Source organism: Syngnathus scovelli, chromosome 7 (assembly GCF_024217435.2).
Source record: "Syngnathus scovelli strain Florida chromosome 7, RoL_Ssco_1.2, whole genome shotgun sequence".
Taxonomy (NCBI): Eukaryota; Metazoa; Chordata; class Actinopteri; order Syngnathiformes; family Syngnathidae; genus Syngnathus; species Syngnathus scovelli.
Window position 1 is genome coordinate 1,907,501 of NC_090853.1, and position 20,635 is coordinate 1,928,135.

Below are 20,635 nucleotides of genomic sequence, written 5' to 3' on the forward strand. Positions count from 1 at the left end.
CACCAGCAAGCACTAGATCTTGACATTGCAATGCACCTGTCCAAATGTGTTTGGAGAAGTGATTAAAGACTCTTCAAAGCTGGGCTGGAGAACCATCCTACCATTGAGGTCCTCGGTGGGCCAAAAATTCCAAAACAAATATTATGAATGCACACCTGGCCTTAAACGTGTTCTTTCTTGACATTCAATCTTTTTATTTTTTTTATTGCCAGGCTATTTTGGCTGGTCCACACAAAGACAATGCTCGAAATGTGCTGTTGACATTCCAAACAGAGAGCTTGACTCTGATATCTTTTCCAGAGCTGACAGTGATCCGCCGCTGTGCTCACAGCTTCATAAACACACACAAGCTCAGCCTGTTTTGACTACACACATGTTCTCGCGCACTTACATCAGACTATTTTCCTATTTATCGAAAATCTGTAGGATATATCTACGATATATCTTCCTGAGATGTTAACATTCCGTATTAGATAAGAGTCTTGCACTTTGACCTTTTATATAGTTCAGCCGCAGGTCAGTGCAAAGCTGCTCCTGCCGCTCAGCCAGGAAAGATCGGCTCAGCGAGGGGCACGGCCAACCGACTGAGGGAATGTGTGTGTTAAGAGAGATGGGGGAGGATGACGGTGAGATAAAGGACAAAAACGAGAAGAAGAATAGAAGCACAATGACAAAAGGAGCAGGTCAGGACAGGACAATGGCTGCCTCGAGTGACATTTGAGCTTCTACTCTCGGAATGTGGAGGGGAAAAAAATCTGTGTCGGTTTACGAAAATGCTGACTAACTGAATTAGACAATATCCGCAAACATCATCAAAGAGGAAATCATTTAGTATGTCAGACATGTTTTTATTACAAGCCACGTCATATTTATGGTTTTCCCCCCCACTGGGCTGGTTGTAACAATAAAACGGTTTGGCTCTTACACTAGCTTGGTTTTAAATGCTCAGTTTGGTTCACATTAAATACAGCAAGAAAACAAAAGCAAAAGAAACCGTGAGCTATGATGTCTGCTAACCAGAAGCTGAGCCGCACTGTGTTTGTTCACCGACTCGGCTCAAATGAAAAGCAGCCTCATCAACTGAACGGCTAAAACACGTGTTACCTCCTTGTAGTCATCACCGAGACAGAGGCAGGACGTGTTCCTGATGACATCACCCACGCCGTGGCATTCGTCCGAGTGTTCCAGCGCCTGTCTCATCTCGCCCCCACCCTCCTTCTTCTTCTGTTGTCCCTTTGGCCAGCGTTACTTTTTAGTCCAGGCTGACTGCCGAACTTGGGTCTCGTCCCGGCTGACTCGCCTCGGCCATGATCTGAACATATACACCGACTCTGATCTGTAACAGCTCGTCCTCTCTTACAAGCTGTGGGGATGTTTCTCACTGCCCACGCTGTCTCCTGTAGGACTGTGAAAGCCCAGTGGTCAGAGGTAAAGACCCCCTTTTAGACACTCCCTGCCTTGCCGGTCAGGACGGCCTCTCACGGGAGAAAAACCTCCCTGTGTGTGTTTTATTTTTCACACCCCGACGTGTGGGCAGCAGCTGCTTGCAACCACATTGGGGAAAAAGTCACCTCAGCAAAAGGAATGGGAAGGAATGTGGAATGAAGAAGAGGAGGAAGATGTTTCTTATGTCCAAGATAGATGATTACATCTTGATAAAAAAAAAAAGGCAAAGAAAGGATTTCATCTACATATACTGGCTAATTTAGAGGCGGAGAGCAATAAATGGTGGAGCAACACATGTAGACAACGATTTTAACAAGGCGTATATTCTTTATCCTCTGCCACGAACAACTAATATTCCTGAAATTGTGACTGCCTCTTTTATCTGAATTTTCTGTATTAGCAGAATAATGTCCATTGAATTCAAGCAAAAAAAAAAAAAAGTGGCAAAAAAGCAATTTTTTTAAAAGTACAATATTACATAAGGAGTGAGACATTTGCTTTTAGGCTGAATGACAAATAGTTTCCATTGAACTATGTTAATGTGTACTGGCTTCCCTTTTAAATGAAATCCCCTCCACGCCTCAAAATTGCTTGTGAGACTGAAAAAAGAGAATGCAAAAATGTGGATTAGTTTCGAGCTTTGAGCTGGATTAAGCGTCAAAATCTGTGAATGAATGATGACCTCTTTGCATAAAGGTTTCCTGCTTGAACAAAATAACCACTGATGGAGAGCACAATGAAAGGTCAGTCCGTCTCACACAGACACTGCACAGGGGGACCACGTCTGCGACTTACACTTTCAATCCCGGCTCGCCGCGTTATGAGCTCATCGCTGCGAGACATTATCGAGCCATGACTCATGTATTTGTCATGGCTGCTCAGTGGGAAATTTTGAAGCTCATATAGCAAAAAGGCAGCAATTCTATGTCAACACACCAACCTGTCATTGGTTGATGGAGTACAGGGTGTGCACACTTGTGCAACCACACCATTTCAGTTTATTTTGATTCACCATCTTGAAAAAGACAGACAAAATCTCAATTGAGGTTATTTGGGTCTTATTTTTCATAGCACAAAAACTAGTATGCTAACAGGGGTGTGCAGACTTTTTATAGCCATTGTATTTATATTTATGTATGGTACATGCTCACCGCTAAAAAGATATTTTTTGATTATATTTGAGTAATGATGATATTACTTTCTATCCTCTTAGAGAGGGATAAAAAAATTTTTTGAAAACAATCCTCACCATAAAAACAATCAACAAACAACCAAAAACCAGTCTCGTGTTCCTCACTATCAGATAACCCGCAAGAGGACAACGTGATACGACAACACGAGAAGAGCAAAATGAGAAGGAACAACAAGTAATGTTTGTACTAAGTTCATTTTGTTTTTCCTTATTTAATCACTTCACAGGTTTCTTTTATATCAAACAAATGGTTTTAGGTTATTCACCTGACATGTTTCGGCGGTTTCTTCCGCCTTCATCAGAGTGTCACAGATGTGATCAGCTGATCGATCAGCTGATAAAGACGCGTCACCATCACATCTGTGACACTCTGATGAAGGCGGAAGAAACCGCCGAAACATGTCAGGTGAATAACCTAAAACCATTTGTTTGATATAAAAGAAACCTGTGAAGTGAACAAGTAATGTTGACGAACGTCAAGCGGGGAAGATGAGAAGGGCCCAGACAGATAATGAAATATTCATCGAGTTGGGGGAATACACCAAAACGGAGTCCAATCTCAAACACACGTACACACACCAGCACTGACAAGCAGGAAGTATGCTTGATTCAGCGACAATCCCGAGGGATTTGGTGGTAAAGTACACTGTCGCTGTCCACTCAGAAAGACGCTTCAGACTGCACACACACACAGCGTGACCATCAGACTGCAGTCTAGCATGTATTCGAAATGTCCCCACATTAAAGGTGGTACAAGTACACGTATGCACACACACGGGCCAATAAAAGAGCTTTTAGCTTTGTGCTTGAGTGGCTATGACGGGCGGGGCGGCTTCATTAGTGAGGCTGACTTCACGGTTAAGGTGAAGTCACTGATGATCTTATTTTTTTTAAGCGGGGTGGGCGGAGGCGGATAAAGACATGGTCATGATCACCGCCTTGGGCCCACTTGGAGGGTAGCATGGGTGCACATCGGGAGATGGTTAAATGTGGAGCGGATGGCGTGACTGTCAGGTGAGGCTGAGACACGAGGGGGGCCTTCGGAGAGGGAGCGAGATAGACGTAAACACACAGAAAAAGGCTTTTTGTTCCAAGTGAACAGAGGGTGACTGTGGGAGAGAGGGTTCCTGGCACCTCCTGTGGGCCTGGCATGCACTGCCACTGCGTGTGCGCATATGCTCGATTCCGAAGCACCTCTAAATCCGCCTCCACTGATGCCAGTAATGTGTTACACTAACATGACCATGTTTCAGTACAATCTAATTTGTTATAATTTAATGTCTCTTACTGTATACTAGTCACTATGTATTATTATTATTGCAAAGGCACTTAAGTTTGCTCAAGCAGAATGCCTGAATGAGCAATCAGCAGAGAGCTACATTGGCAAATCACTAAGCTGCTAAGTCGTTAAGTAGTACGGTGGAAATGGAGCGGGAGGTCAACGCATTAAACGCCCAAGAAGCAAAAATAAAATACACGTGAAACACAAATACTAGCCGACAGGACAGCTACATTACATACGTATTGTAATGCGGAAGGCTAACAATAAAAACAATAACGATTGACGACATTTACTGTGTGCAAAAGTTGTTTATGTTTTTAGCTAGCTAACTATTTCCAAAGATAGTTATCCTTTTCAAGTATGTGTTCATGAAAAATTAAGTATATTTGTTTTGTGTGTGCACAACAATTATGATGGCAAAATGGCGTCTGCCGTAACTAACTTCCTGCTATGTGCTAAGTTAGCATGCTATGCTACACAAGTTGGGGTTATTTTGTTTCCACCTTTAAGTCATATGATAACATTCTCTTTAGTCAGAATTTTGCAATTAATAAAATAAATTGTAATCTACTTTAGTTTAAAAAAAAAAAAGAATTCTAAAGAAGTAATCAGTGTGTTCTAATGTAACTGTGGCAACTGTGCCCTTCTTTATGCAAATGATTCATTGACATTTACTTACAGCCACATGTAAAAGCTTTTTTTTTAGGGCCAAAAACAAAATAGAAGCAAGTCTTGCTGCCATAGCAACATAGCCCACAATGTCGCCATGGCGATGCTTTGTGTTCCAAACAAATTGGGGAGAGCGGGTCGCCCCATCAGGAGGTCCTCCAACTTTTTTTGTTTTTTGGGCAGGGAGACCAATAACGCATAGCGAGTCTATCAAGCACATTCTGCTAACTGAATATTCCCCCTCACGCCATCGATCACTTTTATTGGACTAATTTCATCCATTCACAACCCCCCCCCCTCCAGGATCCAAGGATGGTCCCGAGGCCTTGGGACGCTGACATTACTCCTGCCGCCTGATAAATCTCCTCATCTCGCCCCCGCCTGATTGTGCCGCTAACAGCGAAGACAGCTCCATCAGAGTTATAGATGATGATGGGAATCCCCCGCAAAAAAGAAAACCGAGATTTAATGCAACGCGGGCCTCTCGCCATAAACAGCGGCGTGCGTTTAAGCACTTAAACAAATGAAAAACAGCAGCAAAAAAAACCCCAAAATAAAATACCCGTGCATTAATGACTCATGAATCCCTGACATTTTTTGGCCCTTTCATTTATGACGATAACCATTTGGCATGAAAATTGATGGATTTTTTTTTGGGTCACAAACTTATTTAACTGGAAAAAAAAAACCTAGCTAAGAATCAACCATCAAGAGGTTCAGGGTTTATAATATACATAAAAAATAAAGGTTACATAAAGGAGAATAATAAATTTAAAAATATATATATAATAAAATCTAACATAAAATATTTTTTTATATATATATATAAAGGAGAATAATAATAATAAAAATAATACAAATAAAATCTAATATAAAATATATATATATATATATATATATATAATAATTGTTATGTCCCAATACTTTTGTGCATATACCGCATCCCCCATTGTGTGTGTGTTAGGGGCGCTGTCCTTTGCCGGTTGCCAGGTTACCGCTCTAATTGAGAGGCCTCCGGAGAGCCGCTGTTATCAGAGTCTGAATCCTCTGTTCCGCCTGCCGCCCTCTTTCTTTCTTTCTTTCTTTCTTTCTTTCTTTCTTTCTTTCTTTCTTTCTTTCTTTCTTTCTTTCTTTTTCTTTCCATTCCTCATCCTTACTCCCCCATATGCAACTTCCATTCCCACTTTGGTCTTTATTTCCACCTTCATGAATTTCCATCCTCAGATTTCTCCCCTCCTGGCGCCGTGTCACTGAGCGCTGTCGATACTTCTCCGGTTACGCTTTAATCTGTGCCTTTCAGCTCGCTTCCCTACTTGGCCCTCGGCATCTTTTCGTTCCCTGCTTATCACCAGCCCTGTCCTGCAATCTTTCTGTCACTCTTTCTCCTATTTTTTTTTTTTTTTTGTTATCATCTAGCAACAAACATGGCAGGAAATCCTTATCCTGTTACACAAGCAGCCAGCACCGATGTAAATCCACCCACCCTCCTGAGTGACACACACACACACACACAAAAAAATGTAGAACTCTCGTTGAAAATAATAACAAATGCTGTGTGGGGTGATGTGAGTCACCAAATTAAAATGTCTGATTTGAATATTGTAGCACAAACACAAATGTTGTGTCATTTTTTTGTAGATGGTGTATGTGAACCACTAAAGGAGCACTTTTTGGAGAAAAAAATAAAAATAGAAACTCTCAACAATCTCAAGAGACTCAAAGCAAAGTCTCTTTTGGAATAAAAACATCCATAACATGATTAATTAAAAATATTAAATAATAATATAGACATATATATAAAATAATAATAATATATAAATTATTTTAATTATTTTATCTAATTTTAAGTATAGACCAGACTAAAATTTTGACTTCAATACTTCACCTGGATAAAGTAGCTTGACACCCAGACACAATCAAATAGCATAAAGCTAGCATACTTTTTTTCAATGCAAATCTGTGCTTAAAAGAACATTTTATGCATTGCATCAAATTCTCGACTACGCCTAATACTCTCTGGAGTTGCAGCTTTCCAAACAACATTCACAATGGCTCTGCCACCTCCCCTGACATCTTCAAGAAGCTCATCTCTCTTCTTGCCTTTCATCCACCTCTTGCTCGCTCTCTGCATTGCAGACTGGCTTTCCTATTTTTACTGCAAAGTAGACGTACAGCTGTCAGGAGCTTGCTTAAATCCCGACACGGCTAGGCCGGGCTGCAACGAGTGGTAAGCCCCAAACAAGTCAACATCTCAAGTCCTTCAATACATGCCACATAGTTTTGCAGGAGGTTGGAGACATTATTCCCTGAAGTCAAGATCTCCCTTGGCAACCAGCTAGCCACCAGATTCACAACACGATCACAAAACTCAACACACTCCCACAAATATGTCACACATGAATGTGACATTTGTGTACCATCTTAAATTGAGGACTACCTTGTAAGAACAGTTTTCCTGGTGGACCATCCTTCACTGCATCCTAGAGCCACACCGGCTGAGCTGGGAGGACCGGGACCGGCTGAAGATTCCCAGTCCTGCAGTGGTATTCCAGCCGGAGCGAGGAGTCCGAGTTCTTGATCTTGCTACTTAACTAAAAAACAAAACAAACCGACTGACGTGTCCTGTCGCTCACTTCACGCCTTGTCACTTCTCAAGCGAGACGAAGATCTACGATTCCCGACTGCTTCCCCTCTCCAAAAAGCCCAAAAGAGGGAGGGGAACGAGCGGCGAGAGAATGGGTGTGGGAATGAGAGAGAGAGAGAGAGAGAAAAAGAAGGAGGGGAGCGATGAAAAGCACACTCACACAGTCGCCTCTCTGGAAAAGGGGGAGGAGCCAGGGGACTGAATGCGTGCAGGCTTGAATGGAGAGACGAGCCGGAGGAGGAAGAAAGGGATGGTGGGGTCGAGGTCAAGGTCGGAGTGTCATTGTGTTGGATGCCGAGTGAGCCTCAAGTATTCCAAATCGGCCATTTTAACACACTATAGTAATTTTACACCCAACCCAAAATCCGATCTGCCCAATCCATGAAACAGAAAGTGGGTCGCTCACATTTGGACAAAAGTAGAACACTTCCTTATTGATTCCAGAAACCAACCAAACAATCACAAATACAACAAGCGATCTTCCTTCAGTCTGCATGCCTGAATCCCTAATGGATTATAATCTTAGCGGCGGCAGATGGCCTCCTCATTAATCCACACCAGGCCAAGCAACTGGCATAATCCTCTCTCCATCCTCCACCATAACATCCTCCCGTGACTGTTAACTCGATTTCGACGTCGCCGCCGTGATCTTGTCTGATCTTGAAAACAGATCAAAATTGTTTTTGTTTAATTAACACAATGTGAGACGATTCTATCAAAATTGGTGATATAGAAGACATTTAATTTAGAATCAGGTTGTAAAACCAAGCTCCATCATCTCTTAACCCCCCCCCCCCCCCCCCCTCCCTCACAGGCAAGATCTCTCCATCTCGATATTGATGTCTGGCGCTTCCTGACAAGATCGCTCTTTGGATTAACGACGCGGATGCGGATCGATGCGTCCGCCGCAACGTTCTTCTCGGCGAAAATATGACCCGATGCGGTTTGACCCGCCTGGTTGGTGCCGCATCCCGTCACGCCGGCCGAATGCAATGATCCGTTCATGACATTAACCTGCGATCAAGTTGTTTTTTTTCTTACATTGAAAACACACTCTGTAGCTACACGGAGTTTATAGTCAATGGGTTAAATGAGGTGGAACGTTTTGTAGGAAAGGGCAAAAAGACTACCAAGAAGCTGCTGCTGCTCAACCACAACATGAAGCAATGTATTTTTAATACCATGCCCACGCAGTGAATCATATTTTTATTGGAGCTGGCTGTTTGAGAGTACATTTGGTGCCTGTAACGATTCAAATCATCTTAGCTACTACTTAATATTACATAATCAAATATAAGCTTCTTTCATAGTAATGATACACAGTTTATATTGCTTTGTTTTTGTCATTTGTTCATAATGTAAGCATGTATCTGTATTGATTTTGTTCGGGGCAAGGAGAGATGTGCCCCACCAGATGGTTTTTCATTTTTTACTACGTCGATATGTTTTAATTATTGCTACAGAGATGCAATTAAATTAAAAAATGACTATCTATAGTTGACCTCGTTTCAGTAGCTTTATTGCTGCGACATTTTTCCATTTAAATAATGTAGGGGGCGTGGCCTATGGGGCAGTTTTTGAGGTGCCCTATGAGAACTGCCCAGCAACAATAAAAAAAAAAAATTCGAAGAAATATTTTTGCGCTCAAAATTATTTCCAGTTAAGACTGAAGCTTTTTATTTCGCTAAATCACGATCAAAATGGTGGCGAGTGGTGCAGTCACCTGACTTCACTGGTGGAGAAAAAAAACACGTTTGTTGGATTTACATCAAAAAGTCTGGCCATTGATTGCACCAACATGAAAGCAGTGAATAAAAATTCACACACCACACAGATTCAACATCTTTGATGTACTCTTCCATATCAGGACCCCCCCCTCCCATTACCATGGCAGCAACCGAGTCCAAAGTTCCCCCCCTGCTGCCCTTCACACGGTTGTCAAGGTTACAATCTTGAACCACTGCACAGGTGGCTACAAACACAGCATCTCTTTATTATTAGCACAGAAAAAAAAAAAAGCATTGAACTTCAAGCGTGACTGACCACAGTTTAGCACATCAAATCACTGGTGGGCAGAGTTAAACGCCAATGCTGACAGGAAAGCCAACGCAAAGAGCGGAGAAAAGAGAACGGATCTTCATACCGCCTGAAACGTGGAATGTAAATTATGCATGCGCGGAGTTGGGCGCTCACTTTTAAGTGCGTCGCTCTCACTGCCAGGGAGCGTAGCAGCGCTTCCTCTCATCCCACACAGCAACACACACACACACATCAGGAAATGTGTGTTTAACTCCAACCGTGTGGGTGTATTTATAGATGCAAACAAAAATGATGAATACTTAATCAAGAGGCAATGACGAGTATTGCGCTAGTTGGTTGCAGGAAAGTGGCTGCTATTTTACATACTGGGGAATTACTCAACTCAGCAAGTTTGAACTGTTTGTCATTGGAAAGATAAAATACGAGTAATTGGTCTATAATGGCCGATCAATGCAGTTAATGTGTTGCTAGTATATTTCTGGGCTGAAGGGTATCATATGATTATTATTATAGGCCCACCGGGAAAACGCCTGGTCACATCCTGGTTGTATTTGAATAAAATATTCCGAATAAAAAAAAATTATATATATATATATATATATATATATATATATATATATATATATATATATATATATATATATATATATATATATGTGTTTTTTTTTTAAATAATTGATGCATTTCAGTGGAAACCACCTTTGACCCTCTTGCCAATCATCCCCTTCCCTCCTCCGGCTGCTAATTGCCTGTAACTACACTTGCTTCCTTTTCATGAATCCCCCTCCATCGTTCCCGTTCTTCCCCGTGTGCACCCGGCGGCCTCGCCATCCCTCACAGCGGGAGTGATGGCAGTCCAGATGCTTTTAGCACGCTGACATTTTGTGCCGGTGCAGAAACACTGCATAGCGAAGCAGGTTGGCTCAGTGTGAGGGCGGGAGCTTGGTGGTAATGAGCTCGCTCTGACAGAGAGGAAAGGGAGTGTGTGTGTGTGTGTGTGCCTGTGTGTGTGTGGTGTTCATTCACCAGAGTCGCTCTAATGAGGCCTGCGGTTGGTCGTGGAAAGACTGAGCCTGCTGTGACCACCAGGCTGTAGTGATACTTCACTTTTTGAAATGTGTCCCAACATGTGAATACCAACTGGGTTAAAGACCGACAGGCCGACAATTACACTTGCGAGTCGACGCTATACTTCACGAGGGAGGGGCTACGAGTCAAAACAGCAGCTTGAAGTGTAATTACGATAAAGTCGGCGGGTAAACGTGCAGCGATTCCCCAAAAGGGGGAAAGAGCTCCATCCATCCATCCATCCATCCATCCATCCATCCATCCATCCATCCATCCATCCATCCATCCATCCATCCATCCATCCATCCATCCATCCATCCATCCATCCATCCATCCATCCATCCATCCATCCATCCATCCATCCATCCATCCATCCATCCATCCATCCATCCATCCATCCATCCATCCATCCATCCATCCATCCATCCATCCATCCATCCATCCATCCATCCATCCATCCATCCATGACTAAAAGGGTCCTGTATATTAATTAAAAACAATAAATAGCCTCAAAAGATGAAAACATGCTTTTCCAACTATTGGACTGTATGCAATGAGATGAAGTGATCCTCTCAGAGGCAACAGATGAAGCACTCAGCATGCTCTAGTGCACTGCAGTACACACTCACACACACACAAACCCACAAAACATTGCAACCAAAATACCCTCCTTTTGATCACAGCCTTTGTACGTACATGCGTATGTGCGTGTTTTCAAACACGACTTACATATATTCTTAGCCTCGTCTAAACACGCCAAGTTTACGGCCCACTTCTCTGCCTCGCACACCAAAACTCTATAATTAGGTACAGAGACGAGCAGTTTCAAGCTGCAGCTCCACCCGAATGAATGTTTCTACACACAAGTCCACTATAAGCATCATTCCTTGACTTTCCATTCCCTTTCCATTCAAATTCAATTTAGCCATTAGCAAGCCTGCCAGTGTGTTTTGTGTCTTCATCTTTGGGGACCGTGCGGCATGTATGGACTTGTGTCAAAGCGACAACATGAGAAGCCGTCTCCTCGCTGCAGCAAATAAATCCCCATTTCCTCCACAGTGCACTCTGACACTCACAGCCGGCGTCCCTCTTTGATAGCGTTTTGGAATTGGGGGGGGGGGGGGAGTCTAAACGGAGGGTAGCAAATGCCCTCCTGCTGTATCTTGGCTCGGTGAGAACATTAAAGCTTCCTGACAGACAGAATAAAAACAATTAGCAAAGTTCACAAGCTTGCTTCGAGGTGATGTTTGGAAGAGAGAGTTCACATTGGATTCATGTGGTGTGGACTTGCCAAGGCAACCGTGTTTACAGTTTGTTTACATGTTAGGAGTGATTATGTAAATGTAAAAGCGAACTTCGGCAGCAGATAAGAAAAATCTGTCTCGTCATTAAAAGCCAAACTTCACGACCCGGTGAGTTTTAAAGGTCAGTTTCTTCCGCTGTCTTATTATATCATAATTTTATCCACTGGATGAAAAAAAAATAGGTGCGTGGATTGAAATACACACGTGTGTCATATTTGATGACTAAGCCGGCCGGCTCGACTTGACGTCCACAAGTCGGCACACATGGCTACCTTTGTACACACAACCCCAACAGACAACGTGTCATAAGACAAGAATGCGAAGCCTGAAGCTATGAAAATCCGCCGGGAACTTTTTTTTGCCCGATGACTCGTCCTTAAAGCATTTCATCGATTTGTTTTTCGGTTCAATAATACAAAAAGTCAAACCGGGCTTTACCTGAGTTACGTGCCCGGCTGGCAGTGAGGAATCCAAGGTTAAAGTTAGATGAAAAATAATCCACTGACAAAAAAAAAAGGGAAAAACCCTGAAACAAAAGTTGGCGGACTAGCAAACTATCACGAAGGGGAAAAAGATATCCTTTCATATGATAAGGTGTGTGTTTGGAGACAGCATAACTCTGAAGCAGAGGCGGTGCAAGTGTGTGTGAGCTGGAGGGCCGGGCGTGTTTCAGTCGGTGGCACACACACACACCCAGACACATGCAAACACACGCACGTTAAGAGTAATATATGGGCGTTGAAGGAAACACCAGAGCCTGAGGGGTCACCTGGTTGCAGCCCCCTCGGCCCCTCCCACTGAAAAAGTTAACTTTTCATCTCGTGTCTGGCTATTCATTCTCCTTCCAGGACCTTTCAACCCTCGACGTGGCGTGGCCTTGAGAACTGAGAGTAGTTGTTATGGTATTATTGTAGAGATTGCTACTTTGGCTGAACTGCAACATAATCACAGGGTTTTGCAAACTACAGCTTCGCTCTGAGTTTTGTCGCTTGGCTCAGATCACTGGCGGAGCTAGCATTTATTTTTCTGGGGTGGCTGTAAAAAAAATCAAAACAATTTTTTTTTTCTCAGAAAATGCTGATAAAATGTGGGACGTGGGGAAATCAGAAAATACCCAAAAGTCAATCATCTATAATTAAGGGCTGGGGGCACTGACCTCCCGTGACCTTATTAAGACCTGCAGCTCTCCCAGTAGGTCTTTTAAATTTTGCCAGAAAGAATCGCCTGCAAGCATGGAGATTATCTTGATTCACCATAGAAGAGAAGCAGGTAAACCAAGAGCTGAAGAACGTGAGCCGCCTCGGAAAGATAATATTATTGTTTCTTTTTCCACAGCGAGGGGCTTAATGGCGGGTTAGAGGTTCAGGTCCCGTCGGGCCTCTCTCTGCCACGCGCCTCTGGAGTTCATTAGAAACAAATGACAAAAAGAGGTCAGTCGATCCCCGCCCTCGCTAGCTCGCTCAGCCTGGAGGCCCACGCTGAGATTGGAGCAGTTCAAAACCCCGCCCAAGATAAACACACCTGCATCAAGATGACTTCATTCATGCAAACTGGACAGGAGGCTAACTCTTTCCTTGTTGCCATGGAGATGTGGACAGAAGCAGGATCTTGAACTTGCCGGTCAGACGCGACGTAGCCACAAGGAACAAAATGACCGCTACAAATTAGAAGCTTTGGGCTGTTTGTTCTGCACTTTTTTTTTCTTCTGAAGCTTTACTGAAGCATGCATCTCGCACACACACACTCCTTCCAACCCATACAGGAACACGCCCATCGTCTAGCCATGAAGTCCCACCAGGCCACGTGTCTAAATATTTAATAGCATTTTAAAAGCACCCCCGACTCGCTACCCCCCTTACTTACGCTCTTCTCCTCCCTTTTGGGTAAGTCCTGCCAATTTAAGGATTAAGACATTCAGATGTCTCCTGGTATAGCAAAAAAAAAAAAGGTCCATCCCATTTTTGCCAACACTACAATATTTCAAATAGTCTCATAATAATTATTTAGCATGTGAAAAGTTAATTTGTGCTAGGTTAATTCATCTTTTGGTGTGTGGGCCATGGCCACCAGGGGGCAGACTACTACATACTGTCAGATATACGAGAGACACTGCAGTAATACAATCTGAGGATAAAGAATATATGCCAATTATCTTTATTTATGTTTAGTTGAACGGCAAATGTGTGCATAGTTAAGCTAGAGAGTGCCATTTATTTGCAGTTTCTTTTTCAGGAGTCAGTATAAGAGTCTCCAGAAGTTTCCAAGACGACCACAAGAAGTATTTGGCAACTCTGAGTAGCAGCTCACGTCATCACATGCCTTACCTCCACCAACGTTCGTTATGGTAACAAAAGCCGGCATTAGCCAGAATCACACCGGTGAAATTATCGGGTTCACTGAGGGTCAACTCAAGATTCCTCCTCAAGCGGAAGTTCAGAGATAAGACTTGACAAAAGGCATCCCGATTGAACAGATAGAAAAAGAATCCTTAAATAAACGCTGAAGTCGATCTCTGCTGTCGTGAAGCATATCTCCTCATCTTCTGCAGTTTCTTATCAGCACTGCAGAATAAATGGAAGGTTTGTTTTTGTTCACTTGGAGCTTTGGTTTGATCTATTTCTTATCATGAGTACGCCAGCAGGACAAGCTATCAAAATGTGTTGGAAGATTGGAAGATGTGAATCTACATCACTGCAGAAGGGCTTCTCAAAAATTTGAGGGTCAGTTTCCACCTCGCACCACCATCACACATGCCACGTGGCTTTGCGCGGCTTTAAGATATCTTCTCCCTTCCGCTCTCTTATCGTTCCTCCTCACACCTCCCACCGCATTCCTGACATGCCTCAGGGAGACGAAGGGGGTGGGGTGGTGGTCTAGCGGGGGCCGGGGTGGGATCATAACGCTCTCACAATGGCACCGGCTGCAGCCATTGTCCGTGTGCACTGAGGAAAAGGCCTTGGTGCTTGCAGAGCAAACGAAAGTCACATCTGCTACAACAGCATTCAAACAAGCCCATTCTAAAGCGTTTAGTGATTCTCTTCTGCAGACAATTTTATCTCCAAGTGATGTCCTTTTGGAGCAGCGGAGAAGATAAATCTATTCAGGCTGGGGATTGCAACAAACTGATCTCATGAGAACGCAAGTAAATCCTCCAAACCTTGTGACTTGGTGTCTCTCTGACAACCTGCCAATGCAACACCGCCATCTACTGGTAGAAGCGCCACCAAACCACAACAACAGATTATTCCTTCAGTTTAAATTTGCGTTGTAGAAATTTGAGTGCTGTATGGTGCCAGTGACCTCACCTCACAAAAAGTAGCAACGTGACAGCTAGAATTAGGCAACAGCTATTTAAAAAAAAAAAAAAGAGTAACCCAATTGAAGCAAAACTGACAAAACTGTGAAATAACAGGTTGACTGTTTTGAATAACCACATAAATTTGCTTTTAGGTCTGCTAGCTTAATGCTAACACATAATGGAAAACACCTTAGACAAGCTATTAAGTATCATCAATCTTAAAAGAATTCAATGGATACTTGACTACAAACGGTGCAGCAACATAGGTGGACTGACAATATAATAATACTCAAGCTCAATTAAAAATAAAAAGTATTTTTCGTGTGTGCATGACTTATTTATAGCGCCCACTGGTGGTCAATTCTAATGAACATCCTCGAGGTGAAACAGCCATGTGTCCTACTACTTTTGTGCATATACAAGCTCCGTCATGCAAGACCAAATCAATCCGCTTGGCTGCACCTTGCCCGGCCGTGTGTATTTCCTGTTCCGGATGCATCGAGTCACATCCTACCCGCTGCCTTCACTCCTCTCCAGCTGTGCAGCCTCGACTTCCATAACGGCCAGGTTAACAGCCGGGTCAACATAGCTTAGCGCTACATTAGCTCACTAATCCCTGTTCTTCACTCCAACTAACCCAACCTTGTGTATCTCCAGTCCATCTGACACGGATAAGTGCTGGATTAGAGTGGCCCACCGGAGCTTGGGAACACTGAGGCAAAGCGCGTGTGAAAAAAAAAAAAAGCTTTTGATGCAGGAAAACATGAAAGGAAGGAGAAAATGCGCACTCACTGAGGTGTAGCAAGTTTTGCCGACGATGTGGTTCTGGTTGTAATTGAGGTTCTGGTTCTGCTGTTCTCTGCACTGCAGCCCCGCCAGGTGCCTCTCCAGGGCTGCCCAGTCCATGGTGGGGAGAGTCTCTTCCTCTATATTTTCCTCTTCTCTGTAAGCTCCCATCCGTCCCACGGTCCCAACACCACCTCCGCCGCCCCCGCCGGTGCTGCGGCTCCCCCTGCCTTGGCTGAAGCTTTTGTACCTGGGCTTGGAAGTCCCTGTGAGTCCCCCCTGCGGTGTATCAGGGGAGTGGAGCGGGTTACTGCCAGGCAGAATCACATTCCCATTTTGTTTAAGTTCCTCAGGGACGGCGGCGTTGGTGGTGGCCGGGAGCGGCGGAACAGACTTCACATCCTGCAATTCTTGGCCCAGGCCGCGGCTGCTCTTCCTGTAGCCCTCGCTGACCTCCTCGTGTCTTTCCACACCACCTCCGCCTTCCTCCTGACCGGGAGCCTGCGGAGAAGCGCAGTCGTCCCCGTACTCGCTCTCCCACTCCTCCATCACCTTCTTCTTATACTCTTGGTAGTCCTCGTCTTCCTCATAGTCCTCAAGGGTGACAAGGTCCAGAGATGGGGACGACTTGTAGTCATCCAGCGTGGGCAGGTCAGGAGAAGGAGAGCAGGGAGTAACTTTGTTGGAGTTGGACTCTGAGCTGGAGCGACTGGACGCGTCGCTCCCCAGGTCCATGCCATCCTCCCGGTAGTCCTGCAGAAACACAAAGGAAGTCAAATGATCAAATTATTGGGCTCATGTAGCTTTTCCAAGCATTTGTCAACTTTTTCCTTTGAGGATTTTAAATGTAAGTACAAGTCATTTTTCATATCGCTAATCCTCATTAGGGTCACGAGAGAGCTAAAGCTTCTCCTGGCTGACTTTGGGCTGGAGGCGGGCTATACTGGCTCTTAGCCAATCACAGGGGAGATGTTGTGCCAATACATATAAAAGGTATTAAAAGTAGAGACTCAATTTGCAGATATGTTCCTGAACCACAGAAGTAGTTAAAAGTTACAATGAGCTATTCAAAGCCAGAAAGAGCAGAAAATCTGCCAGGGAGCTTGAGTCCCACACCCTCATACTTTCCACTTCCTGTCCAGCAGGAACTTCCTGCCCGCTTATAATTTTGCAGGCTAGCCTCTCTTTTGGGCCATTGATTTTTGTAAACATTTCCTTTGGAAAGAGCGTAGCAACAACACAAAGTAACCAGCTTCCGATGAGTGACGCGGACGTGTCACCGCGTCTCGCCGATACGCCGACATGCTCCGGCGGATGCTTCGGCGTAACCTTGACTCTCCGCTCTACCCCCCCACCGCTCCTCTTTCTGCAATCACCACCTGACTGATTAGTTCACAGGTAATGAAAACGTCCTGGCTGTTTACAACCCTTCACAGATCTCTGACCTGAGCGCTCCCTCGCATCCGTCAGGGAGGTGCCAAATTTCTGTGCGGCGCGCCCGTAAATTTATGATACCTTTCCTAAGAGAGCTACATTAAGAGTTGCCCTAAAAAACAAAATGATGCATGAAGATGGAGTGTGATCGCTTAGGACTGCTTCTAGTAAGAGAGGCTGTCTGATGCAGAGATAAAAATATTATTAGTCATCATTTCCAGCATCAAGCCTTTTGGGCAGGAGAGGAAATTTACAGCCACCGGACACTTCATTAGGGACACTGCACTAGAACAAAATGGGGTCCACAGCAGGAGATATTTTTTAAACCATAATCATTATTGTCTTTCTCATTTTTTTGGACTCAGGATCAATCATAACGACGGCTGTTTCTAATATTAGTTTTAGCTTCATGATCAAGACTGTATTACAAACATTGATGTTTTTAATACCACTACTCAATATTAATGCTGTATATGGGTTGCGTCAGAAAAGTTCCAGGACTCATGTCACAAATGATGTTTCAAATCCGTTATTGGTTGTTCCAACACACCGATGTTCTTCTCCGCCAGGAACTGTCAGATGCTCAACGCATTGTGAGAATGCACATTGTCATCGAGTTGTCCTGCCTCATTTATGGCACTGGATGAAGCCAATGCCAACCTGTAGTTTGAAAGTCCTGGAACTTTTCTGACACTTCCCTAAACATCTCCATGTCCCACTACCACTATCAATTTGAAGGGACAAAATATTTGAAACACATCTCGGCAATTATTAAAGACACCTCCACATTTAATTGAATGTAGTAAATCAGTGGCAATTAGAACTGATCTTAATTACCTTTGGAAAAACAGATTTATTTTGATGGTATTGGATATTCTAAGCTTAATTGTGTCGCTTCAAAAATGGCAAAACTTGTATATGGAACGTGTAAGTGACTTTATGCAAACACTGCTGAAGCTAAATGCTCTCCCATTAAAGCAGAGCAACATTGCAGTAAACGTGTCCCCGCCCCCCCCCCCCCCCCCCCCACCCACCACATGGGTGTATCCCTGATGTATGTGCGTAACTGTTTTACAAGGGACTCTTTGCCCTCGACGTTTGGCATTTTTACTGCCAACGTCCAGGAACTGCCACATTTTAAGGTTATTGCGTTTGTATGCTAACGATTATTTTGACTGTAAACTATGCAGTACTGAAATCAACCTTACCGAGGTGGTCAGCAAACGCACCACGCAAGTCACCATCCCCAATGTGGTGCTGCTTCCCCCTCGGCTTTGTAAACCTGCTAAAAACTACAAACAGAAGCTCCCCCCCCTTTTTTTTTCAGGCTCTCAAAAAGTGAGAAGACCGCTTTGCGCTGCTCCCAAAACGCCGGTTGTCTCTCCACAAAAAAGTCCTAATCGGATTTGTGCAGCCTCCAAACAGAACAGCGTCTGGCTCTCTCCAAAAAAAAAAAAAAAAAGACCGAAACCAACCAAAAGCGCACGATTGGTGAACTCGAACGCAATATTGTAATCGGGTAAAGTGCCTGTTTATGAGAGAATGAATGGGAGAGGGAAGAGAGGAAGGGAGGGAGGGAGAAAAGGCGCTGCAAGACGGCATCGTGGAGCTAAAAGCTGATCCGCGGTGGGATTAACCAACACCATGCACACACACACACACACAGCCTGGATTTTGTTTGGCCACCTAAACCGGTGCACACTGACAGCTGCATCGACCCCCCGCGTCCCCCTCTCCAATTTAAAAGGGGGGGCTCATCGTTGCGACTCGTTTGGTACGGTTCTTTGCACAAAACAAGGTGTGCGTGCGTGAGGGGGGTGGGGGGGGGGGCACCGTCGCATCCGCCCTATAGTGACATGTGTGCACGTGTGACATCACCTCCTGCACCTTTCTGAATGAAAAACACGCATTTCATTCTAAAGTCAATTTGCAGAGTCATTCACCGGGGAACGTTATGATGTAATGTTATTCCCTAAACTCCCAAGAGGAATCCGACACCCCCACAACACACACGCACGCACACGCACGCACGCGCCGGCAATGACAGAAACGCCCATATGAGCTTCCTTCCCCCGGCATGCATGCAACCCAAGGCAAATTTGACGTTTCTACTCACTGTCATCATCTTGCAAGCTTTCACCCCCCCGCCGCGCGTCTCAAGACATCGTCAAAGTGTACAAATCACAGCTCCGAGGTTCTCCCCACTTGTCCCCCCCGGCAGGAAGCGGCGCGGCAGCGGCTGATGATGAATCCTAAAGGCGGCTGCTGGCGGTGCCGGCTCGGACACCCAAATGACAGACAGCCAGGCGAGGACATCTGTGTCCGCGCATCGCCGCGTTAGTGGCGTGCGCTTGGGAGAAACGCCAATCAACGAAGGAATAAATGTGATGGTTTTAAATCCAAAAGGGCTCGCTCCTTGCACGCGCGCCCAGCTCCGTGCGTCCTCGTGGAGTGGAAGGAAAGCGCCTACGCACGCTCAGTGGGTCCGTACAACTGAAGTTATGTTCTCCACCCTTCTTAAAAATAAATATAAAAACAAATAAATCCTCTTCCTCAAAAGCGGTGTGCACGTCTGGACTGTGTGAGAAAAGTGACGACAGAAGACAAGCACTGACCTTGCAAATGGTAGAGAGAGAGTGAGAGAGAGAGAGAGAGAGGGCGGGAGACGGAGAGGGAGGGCAGTGAGGGAGAGGCAACTATTTGGGTGAATTATTAAACACTTGTGCTGTTCTGAATTTAGAGCCTCTTCGTCGTGTGTTATTGCATCGACTCTTTGGAGTCAAAGTGGATTCAACAATAACAACGCGCAAAATTGGACCCACCCAGGAAGTTGCTTCAATTTGTTTTGCAAATAAACAACCCGATTTGACCAAGGTAAAAAAAAATGATACCCAACTGGATGATAATTTGATATATTTTCACTGACTGCAAAATCCATTTTATTCTGTTCTTAATACCCAACTCAGCTAGCCAGCTGACTTTATAGCCGTTGTTAAAGTTATCATTGCCACAATGTAAAATGATAAGAGGCCATCGGGGGCCCCTTTTCCAAAATATCTCACCAGGCTCGCCTCTCCGCCAACCCACGCATTTACAAGATGATGATTAAAGAATTGGATCAGCATCCCCCCCGAGCGCCGCTGTGCCGGGAATCTCTCCGCGAGTCACTTTGCTTCTGCTCCGGGGAAGATTTCTATTTGTTGGAGGTGCACGAGAAGTCCTCCGATACGGTGCGCTAAATGTAGAATAGCGACCCAGTTCATCCATGTAATAACCGACCGGTACTTCAAACAACCCTGACTGGGCCTCACCCAGCACTACAGCGGGGACGGAACCAACTGGGATTTACCCCCCCCCTCCAAAGTAAAGACAGCAGGAGCTCATTCTCCATCTTCATGCTTTCCACTCGCTTATCAGCCCGTCCTCTTCACTATATTTCCCCCGATTCCCTAAACGCTACTTGGCAATAGGC

At 44.6% G+C, this 20,635-nt stretch overlaps 1 protein-coding gene across 4 annotated transcripts in view; it reads right to left on the reverse strand.

Annotated features, from left to right (window-relative positions):
• schip1 (schwannomin interacting protein 1) overlaps positions 1–20,635 on the reverse strand; it is a 134,946-nt gene that overhangs the window by 19,505 nt on the left and 94,806 nt on the right. The window contains exons 1-2 of one of the 4 annotated variants that reach the window (XM_049726265.1): positions 19,280–19,771; positions 15,736–16,482 (exon numbers count right to left, since the gene is read on the reverse strand). In XM_049726265.1, the coding sequence (XP_049582222.1) occupies positions 15,736–16,482; positions 19,280–19,288 (756 nt within the window). In that variant the 5' untranslated portion in view covers positions 19,289–19,771. Of the gene's footprint in view, positions 1–1,104; positions 2,565–7,026; positions 7,970–15,735; positions 16,483–19,279; positions 19,772–20,635 lie in introns of those variants that run through there. The other 3 variants (XM_049726264.2, XM_049726267.2, XM_049726266.2) reach the window with 3 other exon arrangements.